At 49.6% G+C, this 20,626-nt stretch overlaps 1 protein-coding gene across 2 annotated transcripts in view; it reads left to right on the forward strand.

Moving 5' to 3' along the window:
- The window catches only part of LOC134984166 (endothelial zinc finger protein induced by tumor necrosis factor alpha-like), a 116,035-nt gene extending 95,741 nt beyond the window's left edge, over positions 1-20,294 (forward strand). The window contains exons 2-4 of one of the 2 annotated variants that reach the window (XM_063949786.1): positions 13,582-13,660; positions 14,774-14,916; positions 16,072-20,294. In XM_063949786.1, the coding sequence (XP_063805856.1) occupies positions 16,072-18,435 (2,364 nt within the window). In that variant the 5' untranslated portion in view covers positions 13,582-13,660; positions 14,774-14,916 and the 3' untranslated portion in view covers positions 18,436-20,294. The remainder of the gene's footprint in view (positions 1-13,581; positions 13,661-14,773; positions 14,917-16,071) is intronic. The other variant, XM_063949787.1, reaches the window with a different exon arrangement.
- Positions 20,295-20,626: the final 332 nt, after the last annotated feature.

A 20,626-nucleotide genomic window follows, 5' to 3' on the forward strand; every position in this document is an offset into this window, starting at 1 on the left:
TGATGACTGGAGAGGTGACTGCTGGGAATGGGACATTATACAGTAATACCGGGGGATGTGTCTGGGTGATGACTGGAGAGGTGACTGCTGGGAATGGGACATTATACAATAACACCGGGGGACGTGTCTGGGTGATGACTGGACAGGTGACTGCTGGGAATGGGACATTATACAGTAACACCAGGGGATGTGTCTGGGTGATGACTGGAGAGGTGACTGCCGGGAATGGGGCATTATACAGTAACACCAGGGGATGTGTCTGGGTGATGACTGGAGAGGTGACTGCTGGGAATGGGAAATTATACAGTAACACCAGGGAATGTGTCTGAGTGATGACTGGAGAGGTGACTGCTGGGAATGGGACATTATACAGTAACACCAGGGGATGTGTCTGGGTGATGACTGGAGAGGTGACTGCTGGGAATGGGACATTATACAGTACACCAGGGGATGTGTCTGGGTGATGACTGGAGAGGTGACTGCTGGGAATGGGACATTATACAGTAACACCAGGGAATGTGTCTGAGTGATGACTGGAGAGGTGACTGCTGGGAATGGGACATTATACAGTAACACAGGAGATGTGTCTGGGTGATGACTGGAGAGGTGACTGCTGGGAATGGGACATTATACAGAAACTCCAGGGTACATGTCTGGGTGATGACTGGAGAGGTGACTGCTGGGAATGGGGCATTTCTCTGACGTCCTAGTGGATGCTGGGGACTCCGTAAGGACCGTGGGGAATAGCGGCTCCGCAGGAGACTGGGCACATCTAAGAAAGCTTTATGACTACCTGGTGTGCACTGGCTCCTCCCCCCATGACCCTCCTCCAGACCTCCGTTAGAATCCTGTGCCCGGTTGAGCTGGATGCACACTAGGGGCTCTCCTGAGCTCCTAGAAAGAAAGTATATTTTAGGTTTTTTATTTTACAGTGAGACCTGCTGGCAACAGGCTCACTGCACCGAGGGACTAAGGGGAGAAGAAGCGAACCTACCTGCTTGCAGCTAGCTTGGGCTTCTTAGGCTATTGGACACCATTAGCTCCAGAGGGATCGACCGCATGGAACCGTCCATTGATGTTCGGTCCCGGAGCCGCGCCGCCGGCCCCCTTACAGAGCCAGAAGCAAGAAGAGTCCGGAAAATCGGCGGCTGAAGACATCAGTCTTCTCCAAGGTAGCGCACAGCACTGCAGCTGTGCGCCATTGCTACTCATTACACACTTCACACTTCGGTCACTGAGGGTGCAGGGCGCTAGGGGGGGGGGGGGCGCCCTGAGCAGCAATAAATACACCTTGGCTGGCAAATATATCACAATATATAGCCCCAGAGGCTATATATGTGATAAATACCCCTGCCAGAATACACAAAATAGCGGGAGAAAAGTCAGCCGAAAAGGGGGCGGAGCTATCTCCTCAGCACACTGGCGCCATTTTTCCCTCACAGCTCCGCTGGAAGGAAGCTCCCTGGCTCTCCCCTGCAGACTACACTACAGAAAGGGTAAAAAAGAGAGGGGGGGCACAAATTTAGGCGCAATATAAGTGTATAGCAGCTATAAGGGGATATAACTCAGTTAATCCCTGTATTATATAGCGCTCTGGTGTGTGCTGGCATACTCTCCCTCTGTCTCCCCAAAGGGCTTCGTGGGGTCCTGTCTTCTATCAGAGCATTCCCTGTGTGTGTGCGGTGTGTCGGTACGACTGTGTCGACATGTTTGATGAGGAGGCTGATGTGGAGGAGGAGCAGGTGCCTATAAATGTGATGTCACCCCCTGCGGGGCAGACACCTGAGCGGATGGACTTGTGGAAGGAATTACGCGAAAGAGTCGACTCCTTACATAAGAAATTTGACGACATGCCAAATGTGGGACAGACGGCTTCTCAGCTCGTGCCTGCCCAGGCGTCTCAAAGGTCATCCGGGGCTTTAAAGCGCCCGTTCCCTCAGATGGCAGACGCAGATGTCGACACGGATACTGATACCAGTGTCGACGACGATGACGCAAACGTAATGTCCACTAGGGCCACTCGTTATATGATTGAGGCTGTGAAAAATGTTTTACACATTTCTGATGTAACCCCAGGTACCACAAAAAAGGGTATTATGTTTGGGGAGAAAAAACTTCCAGTAGTTTTTCCCCCTTCTGAAGAATTAAATGATGCGTGTGAGGTAGCGTGGGCTTCCCCTGATAGAAAATTGGTGATTCCAAAAAGATTACTAATGGCGTACCCTTTCCCGCCAGAGGATAGGTCACGTTGGGAAACACCACCTAGGGTGGATAAAGCGCTCACACGTTTGTCAAAAAAGGGTGGCACTACCGTCTCCGGATACGGCCGCCCTAAAGGAGCCTGCGGATAGAAAGCAGGAAGCTCTCCTGAAGGCTATATATACACACACTGGTGTTATACTGAGACCAGCTATTGCTTCAGCCTGGATGTGCAGTGCTGCAGCGGCGTGGTCGGAATCCCTGTCAGAAAACATTGACACCCTAGACAGGGACACTATATTGCTTAACATAGAGCATATTAAAGACGCAGTCTTTTACATAAGAGATGCACAGAGGGATATTTGCCGGCTGGCATCTAAAATCAGTGCGCTGTCCATTTCTGCCAGGAGAGGGTTATGGACCCGGCAGTGGACAGGGGATGCAGATTCTAAAAGGCACATGGAAGTTTTGCCTTACAAGGGTGAGGAGTTGTTCGGGGATGGTCTTTCGGACCTAGTGTCCACAGCAACGGCTGGGAAGTCAGCATTTTTACCACATGTCCCCTCACAACCAAAGAAAGCACCATATTATCAGGTGCAGTCCTTTCGTCCCCAAAAGAGCAGGCGGGGTAGAGGCGCGTCCTTTCTGCCCAGAGGCAGAGGTAGGGGAAAAAAGCTGCAGCATTCAGCCAGTTCCCAGGAACAAAAGTCCTTCCCCGCTTCATCTGCTAAGTCCGCCGCATGACGCTGGGGCTCAACAGGCGGTGCCAGGTACGGTGGGGGCCCGTCTCAAAACCAGGTAGTCCTAAATCTTTCTTAGATGTGCCCAGTCTCCTGCGGAGCCGCTATTTCCCATGGTCCTTACGGAGTCCCCAGCATCCACTACGGACTACGAGAAATAGATTTACCGGTGAGTAAAATCTTATTTATACCGTAACACCAGGTAATGTATCTGGGTGATGACTGGAGAGGTGACTGCTGGGAATGAACATTATGCAGTAACACCAGGGAGATGTATCTGGGTGATAATTGGAGAGGTGACTGCTGGGAATGGGGCATTATACAGTAACAACAGAGTATGTGTCTGGGTGATGACTGGAGAGGTGACTGCTGGGAATGGGACATTATACAGTAACACCAGGGGATGTGTCTGGGTGATGACTGGAGGGGTGACTGCTGGGAATGTGACATTATACAGTAACACCAGGGGACGTGTCTGGATGATGACTGGAGAGGTGACTGCTGGGAATGTGACATTATACAGTAACACCAGGGGATGTGTCTGGGTGATGACTGGAGAGGTGACTGCTGGGAATGGGACATTATACAGTAACACCAGGGGATGTGTCTGGGTGATGACTGGAGAGGTGACTGCTGGGAATGGGGCATTATACAGTAACACCAGGGGATGTGTCTGGGTGATGACTGGAGAGATGACTGCTGGGAATGGGACATTATACAGTAACACCAGGGAATGTGTCTGTGTGATGACTGGAGAGGTGACTGCTGGGAATGGGGCATTATACAGTAACACCAGGGGATGTGTCTGGGTGATGACTGGAGAGATGACTGCTGGGAATGGGACATTATACAGTAACACCAGGGGATGTGTCTGGGTGATGACAGGAGAGATGACTGCTGGGAATGGGACATTATACAGTAACACCGGGGGACGTGTCTGGGTGATGACTGGAGAGGTGACTGCTGGGAATGGAGCATTATACAGTAACACCAGGGGATGTGTCTGGGTGATGACTGGAGAGGTGACTGCTGGGAATGGGGCATTATACAGTAACACAGAGGGACGTGTCTGGGTGATGACTGGAGAGGTGACTGCTGGGAATGGGACATTATACAGTAACACCAGGGGACGTGTCTGGGTGATGACTGGAGAGGTGACTGCTGGGAATGGGGCATTATACAGTAACACCAGGGCATGTGTTTGGGTGATGAGAGGTAACTGCCGGTAATGGGGCATTATACAGTAACACTGAGGGACGTGTCTGGGTGATGACTGGAGAGGTGACTGCTGGGAATGGGGCATTATACAGTAACTCCAAGGGACATATCTGGGTGATGACTGGAGAGGTGACTGCTGGGAATGGGACATTATGCAGTAACACCAGGGATATGTATCAAGGTGATGACTGGAGAGGTGACTGCTGGTAACGGGGCATTATACAGTAACTTCACGGGACATGTCTGGGTGATGTCTGGAGAGGTGACTGCTGGGAATTGGGCAATATACAGTAACACCAAAGGGATGTGTCTGGGTGATGACTGGAGAGGTGACTGCCGGGAATGGAACATTATACAGTAACAGCGGGGGATGTGTCTGGGTGATGACTGGAGAGGTGACTGCTGGGAATGGGTCATTATACAGTAACACTGAGGGACGTGTCTGGGTGATGACTGGAGAGGTGAATGCTGGGAATGGGGCAATATACAGTAACCCCAGGGGATGTGTCTGGGTGATGACTGGAGAGGTGACTGCCCGGAATGGAGCATTATACAGTAACACCAGGGGATGTTTCTGGGTGATGACTGGAGAGGTGACTGCTGGGAATGGGGCATTATACAGTAACACCAAAGGGATGTGTCTGGGTGATGACCGGAGAGGTGACTGCTGGGAATGGGGCATTATACCGTAACACCAGGGGATGCGTCTGGGTGATGACTGGAGAGGTGACTGCTGGGAATGGGGCATTATACAGTAACACCAGGGGATGTGTCTGGGTGATGACCGGAGAGGTGACTGCTGGGAATAGGGCATTATACAGTAACACCGGGGGATGTGTCTGGGTGATGGCTGGAGAGGTGACTGCTGGGAATGGGACATTATACAGTAACACCAAGGCATGTGTCTGGGTGATGAGAGGTAACTGCCGGGAATGGGACATTATACAGTAACACCAGGGGATGTGTCTGGGTGATGACTGAAGAGGTGACTGCTGGGAATGGAGCATTATACAGTAACACCAGGGGATGTGTCTGGGTGATGACTGGAGAGGTGACTGCCGGTAATGGGGCATTATACAGTAACACTGAGGGACATGTCTGGGTGATGACTGGAGAGGTGACTACTGGGAATGGGGCAATATACAGTAACTCCAGGGAATGTGTCTGGGTGATGACTGGAGAGGCGACTGCCCGGAATGGAGCATTATACAGTAACACCAGGGGATGTGTCTGGGTGATGACTGGAGAGGTGACTGCTGGGAATGGGGCATTATACAGTAACACCAAAGGGATGTGTCTGGGTCATGACCGGAGAGGTGACTGCTGGGAATGGGGCATTATACAGTAACACCGGGGGACGTGTCTGGGTGATGACCGGAGAGGTGACTGCTGGGAATGGGACATTATAGAGTAACACCAGGGCATGTGTCTGGGTGATGAGAGGTAACTGCCGGGAATGGGACATTATACAGTAACACCAGTGGGTGTGTCTGGGTGATGACTGGAGAGGTAGCTGCCGGGAATGGGACATTATACAGTAACACTGAGGGACGGGTCTGGGTGATGACCGGAGAGGTGACTGCTGGGAATGGGACATTATACAGTAACACCAGGGCATGTGTCTGGGTGATGAGAGGTAACTGCCGGGAATGGGACATTATACAGTAACACCAGTGGATGTGTCTGGGTGATGACTGGAGAGGTAGCTGCCGGGAATGGGACATTATACAGTAACACTGAGGGACGTGTCTGGGTGATGACTGGAGAGGTTACTGCCGGGAATGGTACATTATACAGTAACTCCAGGGGACATGTCTGGGTGATGACTGGAGAGGTGACTGCTGGGAATGGGACATTATGCAGTAACACCAGGGAGATGTATCTAGGTGATGACTGGAGAGGTGACTGCCGGGGATGGAACATTATACAGTAACACTAGGGGATGTGTCTGGGTGATGACTGGAGAGGTGACTGCCGGTAATGGGGCATTATACAGTAACACTGAGGGACGTGTCTGCGTGATGACTGGAGAGGTGACTGCCGGGAATGGTACATTATACAGTAACACCAGGGGATGTGTCTGGGTGATGACTGGAGAGGTGACTGCTGGGAATGGGGCATTATACAGTAACACCAGGGGACGTGTCTGGGTGATGACTGGAGAGGTGACTGCTGGTAATGGGGCATTATACAGTAACTCCAGGGGAAATGTCTGGGTGATGACTGGAGAGGTGACTGCTGGGAATTGGGCAATATACAGTAACACCAAAGGGATGTGTCTGGGTGATGACTGGAGAGGTGACTGCTGGGAATGGGGCATTATACAGTAACACCGGGGGACGTGTCTGGGCGATGACTGGAGAGGTGACTGCTGGGAATGGGGCATTATACAGTAACACCAGGGAATGTGTCTGGGTGATGAGAGGTGACTGCCGGTTATGGGACATTATACAGTAACACAGGTGGACGTGTCTGGGTTATGGCTGGAGAGGTGACTGCTGGGAATGGAGCATTATACAGTAACACCAGGGGATGTGTCTGGGTGATGACTGGAAAGGGTGGCGGCTGGGAATGGGACATTATACAGTAACACCGGGGGACGTGTCTGGGTGATGAGATGTGACTGCCGGGAATGGGACATTATACTGTAACACCAGGGGATGTGTCTGGGTGATGACTGGAGGGGTAGCTGCCGGGAGTGGGACATTATACAGTAACACTGAGGGACGTGTCTGGGTGATGACTGGAGAGGTGACTGCCGGGAATGGTACATTATACAGTAACACCAGGGGATGTGTCTGGGTGATGACTGGAAAGGTGACTGCTGGGAATGGGGCATTATACAGTAACACCAGGGGACGTGTCTGGGTGATGACTGGAGAGGTGACTGCTGGTAATGGGGCATTATACAGTAACTCCAGGGGAAATGTCTGGGTGATGACTGGAGAGGTGACTGCTGGGAATTGGGCAATATACAGTAACACCAAAGGGATGTGTCTGGGTGATGACCGGAGAGGTGACTGCTGGGAATGGGACATTATACAGTAACACCGGGGGACGTGTTTGGGTGATGAGATGTGACTGCCGGTAATGGGACATTATACAGTAACACAGGTGGACGTGACTGGGTTATGGCTGGAGAGGTGACTGCTGGGAATGGAGCATTATACAGTAACACCAGGGGATGTGTCTGGGTGATGACTGGAGAGGTGACTGCCGGGAATGGGGCATTATACAGTAACAGCGGGGGATGTGTCTGGGTGATGACTGGAGAGGTGACTGCTGGGAATGGGGCATTATACCGTAACACCAGGGGATGCGTCTGGGTGATGACTGGAGAGGTGACTGCTGGGAATGGGGCATTATACAGTAACACCAGGGGATGTGTCTGGTGATGACTGGAGAGGTGACTGCTGGGAATGGGGCATTATACAGTAACACCAGGGCATGTGTCTGGATGATGACTGGAGAGGTGACTGCTGGGAATGGGACATCATACAGTAACACCAGGGGATGTGTCTGGGTGATGACTGGAGAGGTGACTGCTGGGAATAGGACATTATACAGTAACACCAGGGGATGTGTCTGGGTGATGACTGGAGAGGAGACTGCTGGGAATGGGGGATTATACAGTAACACCATGGGATGTGTCTGGGTGATGACTGGAGAGGTGACTGCTGGGAATGGGGCATTATACAGTAACACCAGGGGACGTGTCTGGGTGATGACTGGAGAGGTGACTGCTGGGAATGGGACAATATACAGTAACACCAGGGGACGTGTCTGGGTGATGACTGGAGAGGTGACTGCTGGGAATGGGACATTATACAGTAACACGGGGGATGTGTCTGGGTGATGACTGGAGAGGTGACTGCCGGTAATGGGGCATTATACAGTAACACTGAGGGACGTGTCTGGGTGATGACTGGAGAGGTGACTGCTGGGAATGGGACATTATACAGTAACGTGATGACTGGAGAGGTGACTGCCGGGAATGGTACATTATACAATAACACCAGGGGATGTGTCTGGGTGATGACTGGAGAGGTGACTGCTGGGAATGGGACATTATACTGTAACACCGGGGAATGTGTCTGGGTGATGACTGGAGAGGTGACTGCTGGGAATGGGACATTATACAGTAACACCAGGGCATGTGTCTGGGTGATGAGAGGTAACTGCCGGGAATGGGACATTATACAGTAACACCGGGGGACGTGTTTGGGTGATGAGATGTGACTGCCGGGAATGGGACATTATACAGTAACACCAGGGGATGTGTCTGGGTGATGACTGGAGAGGTGGCGGCTGGGAATGGGACATTATACAGTAACACCAGGGTATGTGTCTGGGTGATGACTGGAGAGGTGACTGCTGGGAATGGGGCATTATACAGTAACACCAGGGGATGTATCTGGGTGATGACTGGAGACGTGACTGCTGGAAATGGGGCATTGTACAGTAACACCAGGGGATGTGTCGGTGTGATGACTGGAGAGGTGACTGTCGGGAATTGCCCATTATACAGTAACACCGGAGGACGTGTGTGTGGGATGACTGAAGGGGTGACTGCTGGGAATGGGGCATTATACAGTAACACCAGGGGATGTGTCTGTGTGATGACTGGAGAGGTGACTGCTGGGAATGGGACATTATACAGTAACACCAGGGGTTGTGTCTGGGTGATGACTGGAGAGGTGACTGCTGGGAATGGTACATTATACAGTAACATCGGGGGATGTGTCTGGGTGATGACTTGACAGGTGACTGCTGGGAATGGGGCATTATACAGTAACACCGGGGGATGTGTCTGGGTGATGACTGGAGGGGTGACTGCTGGGAATGGGGCATTAAACCATAACACCAGGGGATGTGTCTGGGTGATGACTGGAGAGGTGACTGCTGGGAATGGGACATTATACAGTAACACCAGGGGATGTGTCCGGGTGATGACTGGAGAGGTGACTGCTGGGAATGGGACATTATACGGTAACACCGGGGGATGTGTCTGGGTGATGACTGGAGAGGTGACTGCTGGGAATGGGACATTATACAGTAACACCAGGGGACGTGTTTGGGTGATGACTGGAGAGGTGACTGCTGGGAATGGTACATTATACAGTAACACCGGGGGATGTGTCTGGGTGATGACTGGACAGGTGACTGCTGGGAATGGTACATTATACAGTAACACCAGGGGATGTGTCGGTGTGATGACTGGAGAGGTGACTGTCGGGAATTGCCCATTATACAGTAACACCGGGGGGCGTGTCTGAGGGGTGACTGCTGGGAATGGGGCATTATACAGTAACACCAGGGGATGTGTCTGTGTGATGACTGGAGAGGTGACTGCTGGGAATGGAACATTATACAGTAACACCAGGGGACGTGTCTGGGTGATGACTGGAGAGGTGACTGCTGGGAATGGTACATTATACAGTAACACCGGGGGATGTGTCTGGGTGATGACTGGATAGGTGACTGCTGGGAATGGGGCATTATACAGTAACACCAGGGGACGTGTCTGTGTGATGACTGGAGGGGTGACTGCTGGGAATGGGGCATTAAACCATAACAGGGGATGTGTCTGTGTGATGACTGAAGAGGTGACTGTCGGGAATGGGCCAGTATACAGTAACACCGGGGAACGTGTCTGTGGGATGACTGGAGAGGTGACTGCTGGGAATGGGGCATTATACAGTAACACCAGGGGACGTGTCTGGGTGATGACTGGAGAGGTGACTGCTGGGAATGGGGCATTATACAGTAACACCAGGGGACGTGTCTGGGTGATGACTGGAGAGGTGACTGCTGGGAATGGGACATTATACAGTAACACCAGGGGGCATGTCTGGGTGATGACTGGAGAGGTGACTGCTGGGAATGGGACATTATACAGTAACACCAGGGGGCATGTCTGGGTGATGACTGGAGAGGTGACTGCTGGGAATGGGACATTATACAGTATTACCGGGGAATGTGTCCGGGTGGTGACTGGAGAGGTGACTGCTGGGAATGGGACATTATACAGTAACATCGGGGGATGTGTCTGGGTGATGACTGGAGAGGTGTCTGCTGGGAATGGGACATTATACAGTAACACCAGGGGACGTGTCTGGGTGATGACTGGAGAGGTGACTGCTGGGAATGGGGCATTATACAGTATCATCGGGGGACGTGTCTGGGTGATGACTGGAGAGGTGACTGCTGGGAGTGGGACATTATACAGTAACACCAGGGGATGTGTCTGGGTGATGACTGGAGAGGTGACTGCTGGGAATGGGACATTATACAGTAACACCAGGGGATGTGTCTGGGTGATGACTGGAGAGGTGACTGTTGGGAATGGGACATTATACAGTAACACCGGGGGATGTGTCTGGGTGATGACTGGAGAGGTGACTGCTGGGAATGGGACATTATACAGTAACACCAGGAGACGTGTCTGGGTGATGACTGGAGAGGTGACTGCTGGGAATGGGACATTATACAGTAACACCAGGGGATGTGTCTGGGTGATGACTGGAGAGGTGACTGCTGGGAATGGGACATTATACAGTAACACCGGGGGACGTGTCTGGGTGATGACTGGAGAGGTGACTGCTGGGAATGGGACATTATACAGTAACACCAGGGGATGTGTCTGGGTGATGACTGGAGAGGTGACTGCTGGGAATGGAACATTATACAGTAACACCAGGAGACGTGTCTGGGTGATGGCTGGAGAGGTGACTGCTGGGAATGTGACATTATACTGTAATACCAGGGGATGTGTCTGTGTGATGACTGGAGAGGTGACTGCTGGGTATGGGACATTATACAGTAACACCAGGGGATGTGTCTGGGTGATGACTGGAGAGGTGACTGCTGGGTATGGGACATTATACAGTAATACCAGGGGATGTGTCTGTGTGATGACTGGAGAGGTGACTGCTGGGGATGGGGCATTATACAGTAACACCGGGGGAATGTGTCTGGGTGATGACTGGAGAGGTGACTGTTGGGAATGGGACATTATACAGTAACACTGGGGGACGTGTCTGGGTGATGTCTGGAGAGGTGACTGCTGGGAATGGGACATTATACAGTAACACCAGGAGATGTGTCTGGGTGATGATAGGAGAGGAGACTGCTGGGAATGGGACATTATACAGTAACACCAGGGGATGTGTCTGGGTGATGACTGGAGAGGTGACTGCTGGGAATGGGGTATTATACAGTAACACCAGAGGATGTGTCTGCGTGATGACTGGAGAGGTGACTGCTGGGAATGGGACATTATACAGTAACACCGGGGACGTGTCTGGGTGATGACTGGAGAGGTGACTGCTGGGAATGGGACATTATACAGTAACACCAGGAGATGTGTCTGGGTGATGACTGGAGAGGTGACTGCTGGGAATGGGACATTATACAGTAACACCAGGGGGCATGTCTGGGTGATGACTGGAGAGGTGACTGCTGGGAATGGGACATTATACAGTAACACCAGGGGGCATGTCTGGGTGATGACTGGAGAGGTGACTGCTGGGAATGGGACATTATACAGTAACACCGGGGAATGTGTCCGGGTGGTGACTGGAGAGGTGACTGCTGGGAATGGGACATTATACAGTAACATCGGGGGATGTGTCTGGGTGATGACTGGAGAGGTGTCTGCTGGGAATGGGACATTATACAGTAACACCAGGGGACGTGTCTGGGTGATGACTGGAGAGGTGACTGCTGGGATTGGGGCATTATACAGTATCATCGGGGGACGTGTCTGGGTGATGACTGGAGAGGTGACTGCTGGGAGTGGGACATTATACAGTAACACCAGGGGATGTGTCTGGGTGATGACTGGAGAGGTGACTGCTGGGAATGGGACATTATACAGTAACACCAGGGGATGTGTCTGGGTGATGACTGGAGAGGTGACTGTTGGGAATGGGACATTATACAGTAACACCGGGGGATGTGTCTGGGTGATGACTGGAGAGGTGACTGCTGGGAATGGGACATTATACAGTAACACCAGGAGACGTGTCTGGGTGATGACTGGAGAGGTGACTGCTGGGAATGGGACATTATACAGTAACACCAGGGGATGTGTCTGGGTGATGACTGGAGAGGTGACTGCTGGGAATGGGACATTATACAGTAACACCGGGGGACGTGTCTGGGTGATGACTGGAGAGGTGACTGCTGGGAATGGAACATTATACAGTAACACCAGGAGACGTGTCTGGGTGATGGCTGGAGAGGTGACTGCTGGGAATGTGACATTATACTGTAATACCAGGGGATGTGTCTGTGTGATGACTGGAGAGGTGACTGCTGGGGATGGGGCATTATACAGTAACACCGGGGGAATGTGTCTGGGTGATGACTGGAGAGGTGACTGTTGGGAATGGGACATTATACAGTAACACTGGGGGATGTGTCTGGGTGATGTCTGGAGAGGTGACTGCTGGGAATGGGACATTATACAGTGACACCAGGGATGTGTCTGGGTGATGACTGGAGAGGTGACTGCTGGGAATGGGACATTATACAGTAACACCGGGGACGTGTCTGGGTGATGACTGGAGAGGTGACTGCTGGGAATGGGACATTATACAGTAACACCAGGAGATGTGTCTGGGTGATGATAGGAGAGGAGACTGCTGGGAATGGGACATTATACAGTAACACCAGGGGATGTGTCTGGGTGATGACTGGAGAGGTGACTGCTGGGAATGGGGTATTATACAGTAACACCAGAGGATGTGTCTGCGTGATGACTGGAGAGGTGACTGCTGGGAATGGGACATTATACAGTAACACCGGGGACGTGTCTGGGTGATGACTGGAGAGGTGACTGCTGGGAATGGGACATTATACAGTAACACCAGGAGATGTGTCTGGGTGATGACTGGAGAGGTGACTGCTGGGAATGGGACATTATACAGTAACACCAGGAGATGTGTCTGGGTGATGATAGGAGAGGAGACTGCTGGGAATGGGACATTATACAGTAACACCAGGGGATGTGTCTGGGTGATGACTGGAGAGGTGACTGCTGGGAATGGGGTATTATACAGTAACACCAGAGGATGTGTCTGCGTGATGACTGGAGAGGTGACTGCTGGGAATGGGACATTATACAGTAACACCAGGGGATGTGTCTGGGTGATGACTGGAGAGGTGACTGCTGGGAATGGGACATTATACAGTAACACCAGGAGACGTGTCTGGGTGATGACTGGAGAAGTGACTGCTGGGAATGGGGCATTATACAGTAACACCAGGGGATGTGTCTGGGTGATGACTGGAGAGGTGACTGCTGGGAATGGGACATTATACAGTAACACCAGGGGATGTGTCTGGGTGATGACTGTATCACTGTGTATGTCAGGTTCCTATAAGGTGTCAGGATGTCACTGTCTATGTATCCATGCAGGAGGGGGAGTATATAGAGGAACACAGGGGTCTGTACAAGGACGTGATGATGGAGAATCACCGGCCCCTCACATCACTGGGTAAGAGGAGACTGTCATGTATTGTACAGGGGAGAGTAGGTATGGGGGCCCCCTATATACACACATCATCTGATAATCACATATATACAGTATTATGATGAAACACTCGGTGCACATAATAAATGCAGTGCCACATTGAGAAACAAGAATCAATACTCGGCTTGTATGTGAAAGTCCTTCATATCTTCATTCATCTGAGGGAGTTCCGTCACCTCTACTCTAGTGCTCAGAATGGATGGTCGGATGTCCTCAGTACAGATATGCGTCTCTCTGGCTTAGGGGGGCTTCTCAATGTACTGCAGGGGAGACTCCCAACATGTATTGTGTTGCTGCTCATACAGCTGTATGTTCTGCCGATAGTCTGTTCCCTGTATTCTGATTTTCATAAGGAATTAGAACCAGAACACAATCTTATCTTCAAGGTCTGTTAGTCTGCTGTCTTCAGTATATGTACAGACTCCTTCTCAGGGCCTGCTTAGAGCCAATACAGTAACCTGCAAGGCATGCAGAAATCATGGGAGTGTTAAATACTGTATATAGCAAAAGGCTACCCAGATAGTGCGTCACCGCACCGTTTATTACATTAGGTAATTGCTATGTGCTTCCATTGTTGTGGCATGTGGATAGCCCTACAGTTTGTCTATGAATATAGGTCCCTGTGGTGGACAAACTCTCCAACATAGGTTTATATAACAAAAAGCTGTAGGGGTTGGCAGCCATATACTGTATACCCCTGCCAATCTATATCAGGATGACAAAGCAAATCGGCACAACCAAGTTTAATACAGTTACTGCTCTACGTGTAGGTCCACAGATGGCACATTTTATTGGCCAGCAGCAGTGGTCACATCTATCGCAATGTAACATTACCAACGCGTTTCACTTGTTCAGAATTACTGCCTAATCTAGTAATAGTTCACCAGAGTCCCTATTACACTATAATTTATATGGCTTTTATATATTATGAATGTTTACTAAATGGTTACCCATTATCTATGGTCTACAGGGCACTTTCATAGTCCATATAAGCATTCAATATTGCATATAACTATCAAAACCAACACTAAAATATGTTATATAGTAAATCTTGTTTCTTATTTTGTATTTTGCCAGCTGAATAGCCATAATTACGTGCCCGTGTGTGGCCACAGCTAATGGTCTCTTTCCCTGCAGAGATGTCTAAATGATAGCTGTGATGATCACACACGCGTTTCGCTGAATGGGCTTTTTCAAGACACAAAAACCCTGATCGTTAGGTATGGGCATTTCGTTTTTGCATCCTAATAAATGAGTATGGCAAAGTGACTGAGCAGGAGAGAAATCTAAATCAAATCAATATTTGGTGTGACCTCAAGTTTCTTTCAAATCGGCATCAATTCTTCTAGGTACACTCGCACACAGTTTTTGAAGGAACTCGACATGGAGGTTGTTCTAAGCATCTTGGAGAACTAACAGATCTTCTGTGGATGTCAGCTTGCTCAAATCCTTCTGTCTCTTCATGTAATCCCAGACAGACTTGATGAAGTTGAGATCAGGGCTCTGTGGGGGTGATATCATCACTTCCAGGACTCCTTGTTCTTCTTTACACTGAAGATAGTTCTTAATGACGTTGGCTGTATGTTTGGGGTCTTTGTCCTGCTGCAGAATAAATTTGGAGCCATCAGATTCCTCCCTGATGTTATTGCATGATGGTGAAGTACCTGCCTGTATTTCTCAGCATTGAGATCACACTCCCTGTGATTGGAAACATGGCGGCAGTTCCCCTGTGTATGCAGCCATGCTGAGGAGGCAGAGGTCAACCTCTATTTGAGATTTTTGGGACCCCCAGGACAACGATCCCCAACATACAACCAAAGTCATTAAGAACTATCTTCAACGTAAAGAAGAACAAGGAGTCCTGGAAGTGATGATTTGGCCCCCCCACAGAGCCCTGATCTCTGCATCATCGAGTCTATCTGGGATTACATTAAGTGACCAAAGGATTTGAGCAAGCCTACATCCACAGAAGATCTGTGGTAAGTTCTCCAAGATGTTAAGAAGAACCTCCCTGCCGAGTTCCTTCAAAAACTGTGTGCAAGTGTACCTAGAGGAGCCGATTCTGTTTTGAAGGCAAAGGGTGGTCACACCAAATATTGATGTGATTTACAGCTTTCTTCTGTTCAGTCATTTTGCATTTTATTAATTGCTAAAAATAAACTATTAACACAGAACTGTATATTCTTTCGATACCAACTTATGTTTCATTTTCTTTTTGAATGAAAGTGTTGCATTTAGTAATGTATAGACTGCACTTCTCTCTTTTATCATTTTACTTTGTACACCACTATTGTTAATTAATGTACTTTCTTCTTATTTTAAAACCCTTGTCTAATTCAACCATAAAATAGTAACTGTGAATTTATTTTCTACAGATGCGTATAACACCATACATTCCGACATCGTCTTCTCATTCTATAAACTCAAATAAATGTTTGGAAATAGATCAATCAGACGATATGCCAAGAGCACATAGGAGAAATGTGGCCGATGGACTTACTTCATCTGAAGGAGAAATTCTCACCAATATTTGTACACAAATATATAATATGCAATATATACCTAGTCATATTAAGGCAGAATCCATATCATGTGATGGAGGAACCCTCATAGACACCAACATTTATACACCCACAGATCATACACAGCATACATCTACTGATATTCAGGAGGAACCAGTCTCATGTGATGGAGGAACCCTCACAGACAGTGACATTTATACACCCACAGATCATACACAGGATACATCTACTCATATTAAGGAGGAACCAGTCTCATGTGATGGAGGAACCCTCATAGACAGTGACATTTATACACCCACAGATCATACACAGCATACATCTACTCATATTAAGGAGGAACCAGTCTCATGTGATGGAAGAACCCTCATAGACCCTGACATTTATACATCCACAGATCATACACAGGATACAGCTACTCATATTAAGGAGGAACCAGGCTCATGTGATGGAGGAACCCTCACAGACACCAACATTTATACACCCACAGTTCATACACAGTATACACCTACTCATATTAAGGAGGAACCAGGCTCATGTGATGGAGGAACCCTCACAGACACCAACATTTATACACCCACAGTTCATACACAGTATACACCTACTCATATTAAGGAGGAACCAGTCTCATGTGATGGAGGAACCCTCACAGACACAACAGATCATACACAGTATACATCTATTAATATTAAGGAGGAACCAGTCTCATGTGATGGAGGAAACCTCATGGACAACAACAATTATACATCCACAGATCATACACAGTATACAGCTGCTCATATTATGGAGAAACCAGTTTCATGTCATGGAGGAACCCTCACAGACAGTGACATTTATACACCCACAGATCATACACAATATATATCTCATATTCAGGTGAAATCAGTGTCATGGGAAGGAGGAAACTTTACAGACGGTGACATCTATACACCCACAGATCATACACAGTATACAGCTACTCATATTATGGAGGAACCAATCTCATGTGATGGAGGAACCCTCACTGATAGTAAAATATATGAACCCACAGGTCATGCATGTACAGTTCTTTGTATTGTAGATCAAAGAAAGAGGAATAAGTCATTAATAACACAATCTTTGGAAAAGCTTCCTAGATCAGCTCATTCTAGACATCGGAGAAGCTCTAGTGATGGAACATCGTATGAAGATGGAAACTCCTTTGGAGATTTGTCAAGTCTTATTGAGTATCAGAAAGTACACCCCAGTGGGAAAGAGTTTGAATGTTTTCTGAGGAAGCTCCAACCTGCTGCGCAAGAAAGTACCCCAACGGGGAAGGAACCATTTGGGTGCTCAAAATGTGGGAAATGTTTTAGTGAGAAGTCCACCCTTGCTAGACATGAGAGAACGCACGTAGAGGATAATCTGTACGCGTGCCCTAAATGTGGGAAGCATTGCTCAGGCAAAACCCGACTTGTCATGCATCAGAGAATTCACACAGGGGAGAACCCATGTCTCGAATGTGGGAAGAATTTTAATGAGAGGTCGATTCTTGCGGCACATAGCAGAAGTCACGCAGGAGACAAACCGTACGCGTGCTCTGAGTGCGGCAAATGTTTTGCCTTCAACTCCCAGCTGATCGCACATCAGAGAACCCACACAGGCGAGAAGCCGTACGAATGCTCGCAGTGCGGGAAATGTTTCATCGACAAGGCAGCGCAGTCCGCGCATGAGCGAATCCACAAAGGCGATAATCTGTACGTGTGCTCGGAGTGTGGCAAGTGTTATGCTTTCAACTCCCAACTTCTTAGACATCAAAGGACACACACGGGGGAGAAGCCCTATAGATGCTCGGAATGTGGGAAGTGTTTCTCTTACAACGCCCACCTCGTCGGCCATCAGAGGACTCACACCGGAGAGAGACCGTTCGAGTGCTCCGAATGCGGTAAATGTTTTCCTTTCCATAGCCAGCTGGCTACTCACCAGAGGACTCACACAGGAGAGAAGCCGTTTGTGTGCTCAGAGTGCGGGAAAAGTTTCAGCGTCAAGACCTCGCTGGTGACGCACGAAAGGACGCACACGGGGGAAAAGCCGTTTGGATGTTCGGAGTGCGGGAAGTGTTTCAACGAGAAGTCGACTCTTGCCGCCCATCGGAGGACTCACACAGGAGAGAAGCCGTACGTGTGCTCCGAATGCGGGAAGTGCTTCACGTTTAAGTCATCCCTCTTTACACACAGGAGAATTCACACCGAAGACAAATAATGGACCTTTGCTGATTGTGAAGGACAACGTGCCTTTCTTGTCTGGGATGTTCATCTACAGTGTGCGAAGTCTGAAATAAAGTCACATGAGCACTCGTACTACAACCGGTAGTGAAGCAAAGGGCTACTCTGATACCTGGAAGGTGTCCACGGATGTAGAGCTTCCAGCGAATGCCCTGCTAGTCTACTAACATCAGTTACACATATTTTGTGCTAGAATGTTATATATTAATGGCAAGTCTAATACACAAATTCTAAACCTATGTTGAAGGTGTGACAAATAGTAGTATACAACATACAAGACTGAACAACAAATAACGTATAAGTCAATGATTGGACCATCATGGGCGCCTTTTTTCTCAAAAGTCCTAATAGAAGTGGTCGCTAACACATTTGGTTCACAAGATCTCCTGGTGGTGGGTTTGGTATTAAAGCAATAAAGTGACGAGGTAGCACATCCCTTGGTTTCCAGAATAGTGTAAGAATTGGGGTGAGAAAAAGGAGTGAAAGCTTTAATGTTCTTAGATATATATTTCTCTTATGTCCTAGAGGATGCTGTGGTCCACATTAGTACCATGGGGTATAGACGGGTCCACTAGGAGCCATTGGCACTTTAAGAGTTTGAGAGAGTGGGCTGGCTATTCCCTCTATGCCCCTCCTACCAGACTCAGTTTAGAAAATGTGCCCGGAGGAGCCGGTCACAGCTAGGGGAGCTCTACTGAGCTTCTCTGGTAAAAGTTTATTTTAGAGTTTATTATTTTACAGGGAGACTGCTGGCATCAGCCTGCCTGCATCGTGGGACTAAGGGGGGGAGCAGTGTCTGCCCTGCGGGGTCTGAGCCACTGTCTCCACTGACTGGACACTGAGCTCCTGAGGGGATAGATCGCTGCCAGCCGCAGGGGGACGCTCACCCCGGCAGCCAGCCGCCACCCCCTTACAGAGCCAGAAGATCGGTGGCGAGTGAGTCACCAGCCCCCCTAGCAAGCGGGGGGCGAGTGTGAAAATGGCGGCAACAGGGTATGGAGCACAGTACTAACTGCGCTCCGGGGCTCATCGGTACATAGTGCGGCGCTGTGAGGGGCGCCCTGAGCCAGCGCCTACACCCTACACTGACCCCCAAGCCTGTCAGCGTCACAGGATCGCTGCCAGCGTGATTCCTCAGGCCAGTATAATCTTCAGAAGAGCGGGAAGACAGCGCCATTAAGGGGGCGGAGTTTCTTCTCAGAGCGGACCCAGCAGCGTTCAGCGCCATTTTCCTGCCTGCAGAAGCGGTGTCAGTGAGAGCTGTCCCTCCAGAGCAACTCCAGCTATCTCTCTCAGTACCAGGGGGTTGTAGAAGGGGGGGCATTCCATGTAATCAGGATTGCACTGGTTTAGCGCAGATACCAGCAAGGGAGCCTGAGTGGTTATCCTCTATCAAATCCATGATTTCTCAGATTTCTACTAGGGTTGCACAGAATGAATCTGCAACTCAGGTTTTACACGGCTCTATGGCAGTCTGGCCCGGTTCTGTCACCTCAGGAACCCTACTGTATATTCCCACAAACGTGCTCTTGCCCAGATTATGCAAGATGACATGGATACCTATTCTGATACTGCAGACGGTGACGGGGATGTGCTGCGGGGGGCCGCATCTCTTGTAAAAGGGGGTGCAGTTGATGATAGAGGCCATTACAGATGTGTTGAATATTGCTGACACAACACCTGAGCAGGTTGAGGAGGCTTACTTCACTGACAATAAGAAAGCCTCGCTAACCTTCCCTGCGTTCAAAGAATGAAATGCTATTTCTCTTACGTCCTAGAGAATGCTGGGGACTCCAAAAGGACCATGGGGTATAGACTGGATCCGCTGGAGCTTGGGCACAGTAAAAAGACTTTGACTGGGTGTGAACTGGCTCCTCCCTCTATGCCCCTCCTCCAGACCCCAGTTATACTTTGTGCCCAGGAGTGACTGGATGCACACTAGGGGATCTCTACTGAGTTTCTCTAGAAAAGACTTTATGGTAGGCTTTTTTATTTTCAGGGAGACCTGCTGGCTACAGGCTCCCTGCATCGTGGGACTGATGGGAGAGAAGTCAGACCTACTTCTTCTTAGTTAAGGGCTCTGCTTCTCGGCTACTGGACACCATTAGCTCCAGAGGGTTCGATCACTTGGTGCGCCTAGCTGCTTGTTCCCGGAGCCACGCCGTCAC

Source organism: Pseudophryne corroboree (assembly GCF_028390025.1).
Source record: "Pseudophryne corroboree isolate aPseCor3 chromosome 3 unlocalized genomic scaffold, aPseCor3.hap2 SUPER_3_unloc_4, whole genome shotgun sequence".
NCBI lineage: Eukaryota > Metazoa > Chordata > Amphibia > Anura > Myobatrachidae > Pseudophryne > Pseudophryne corroboree.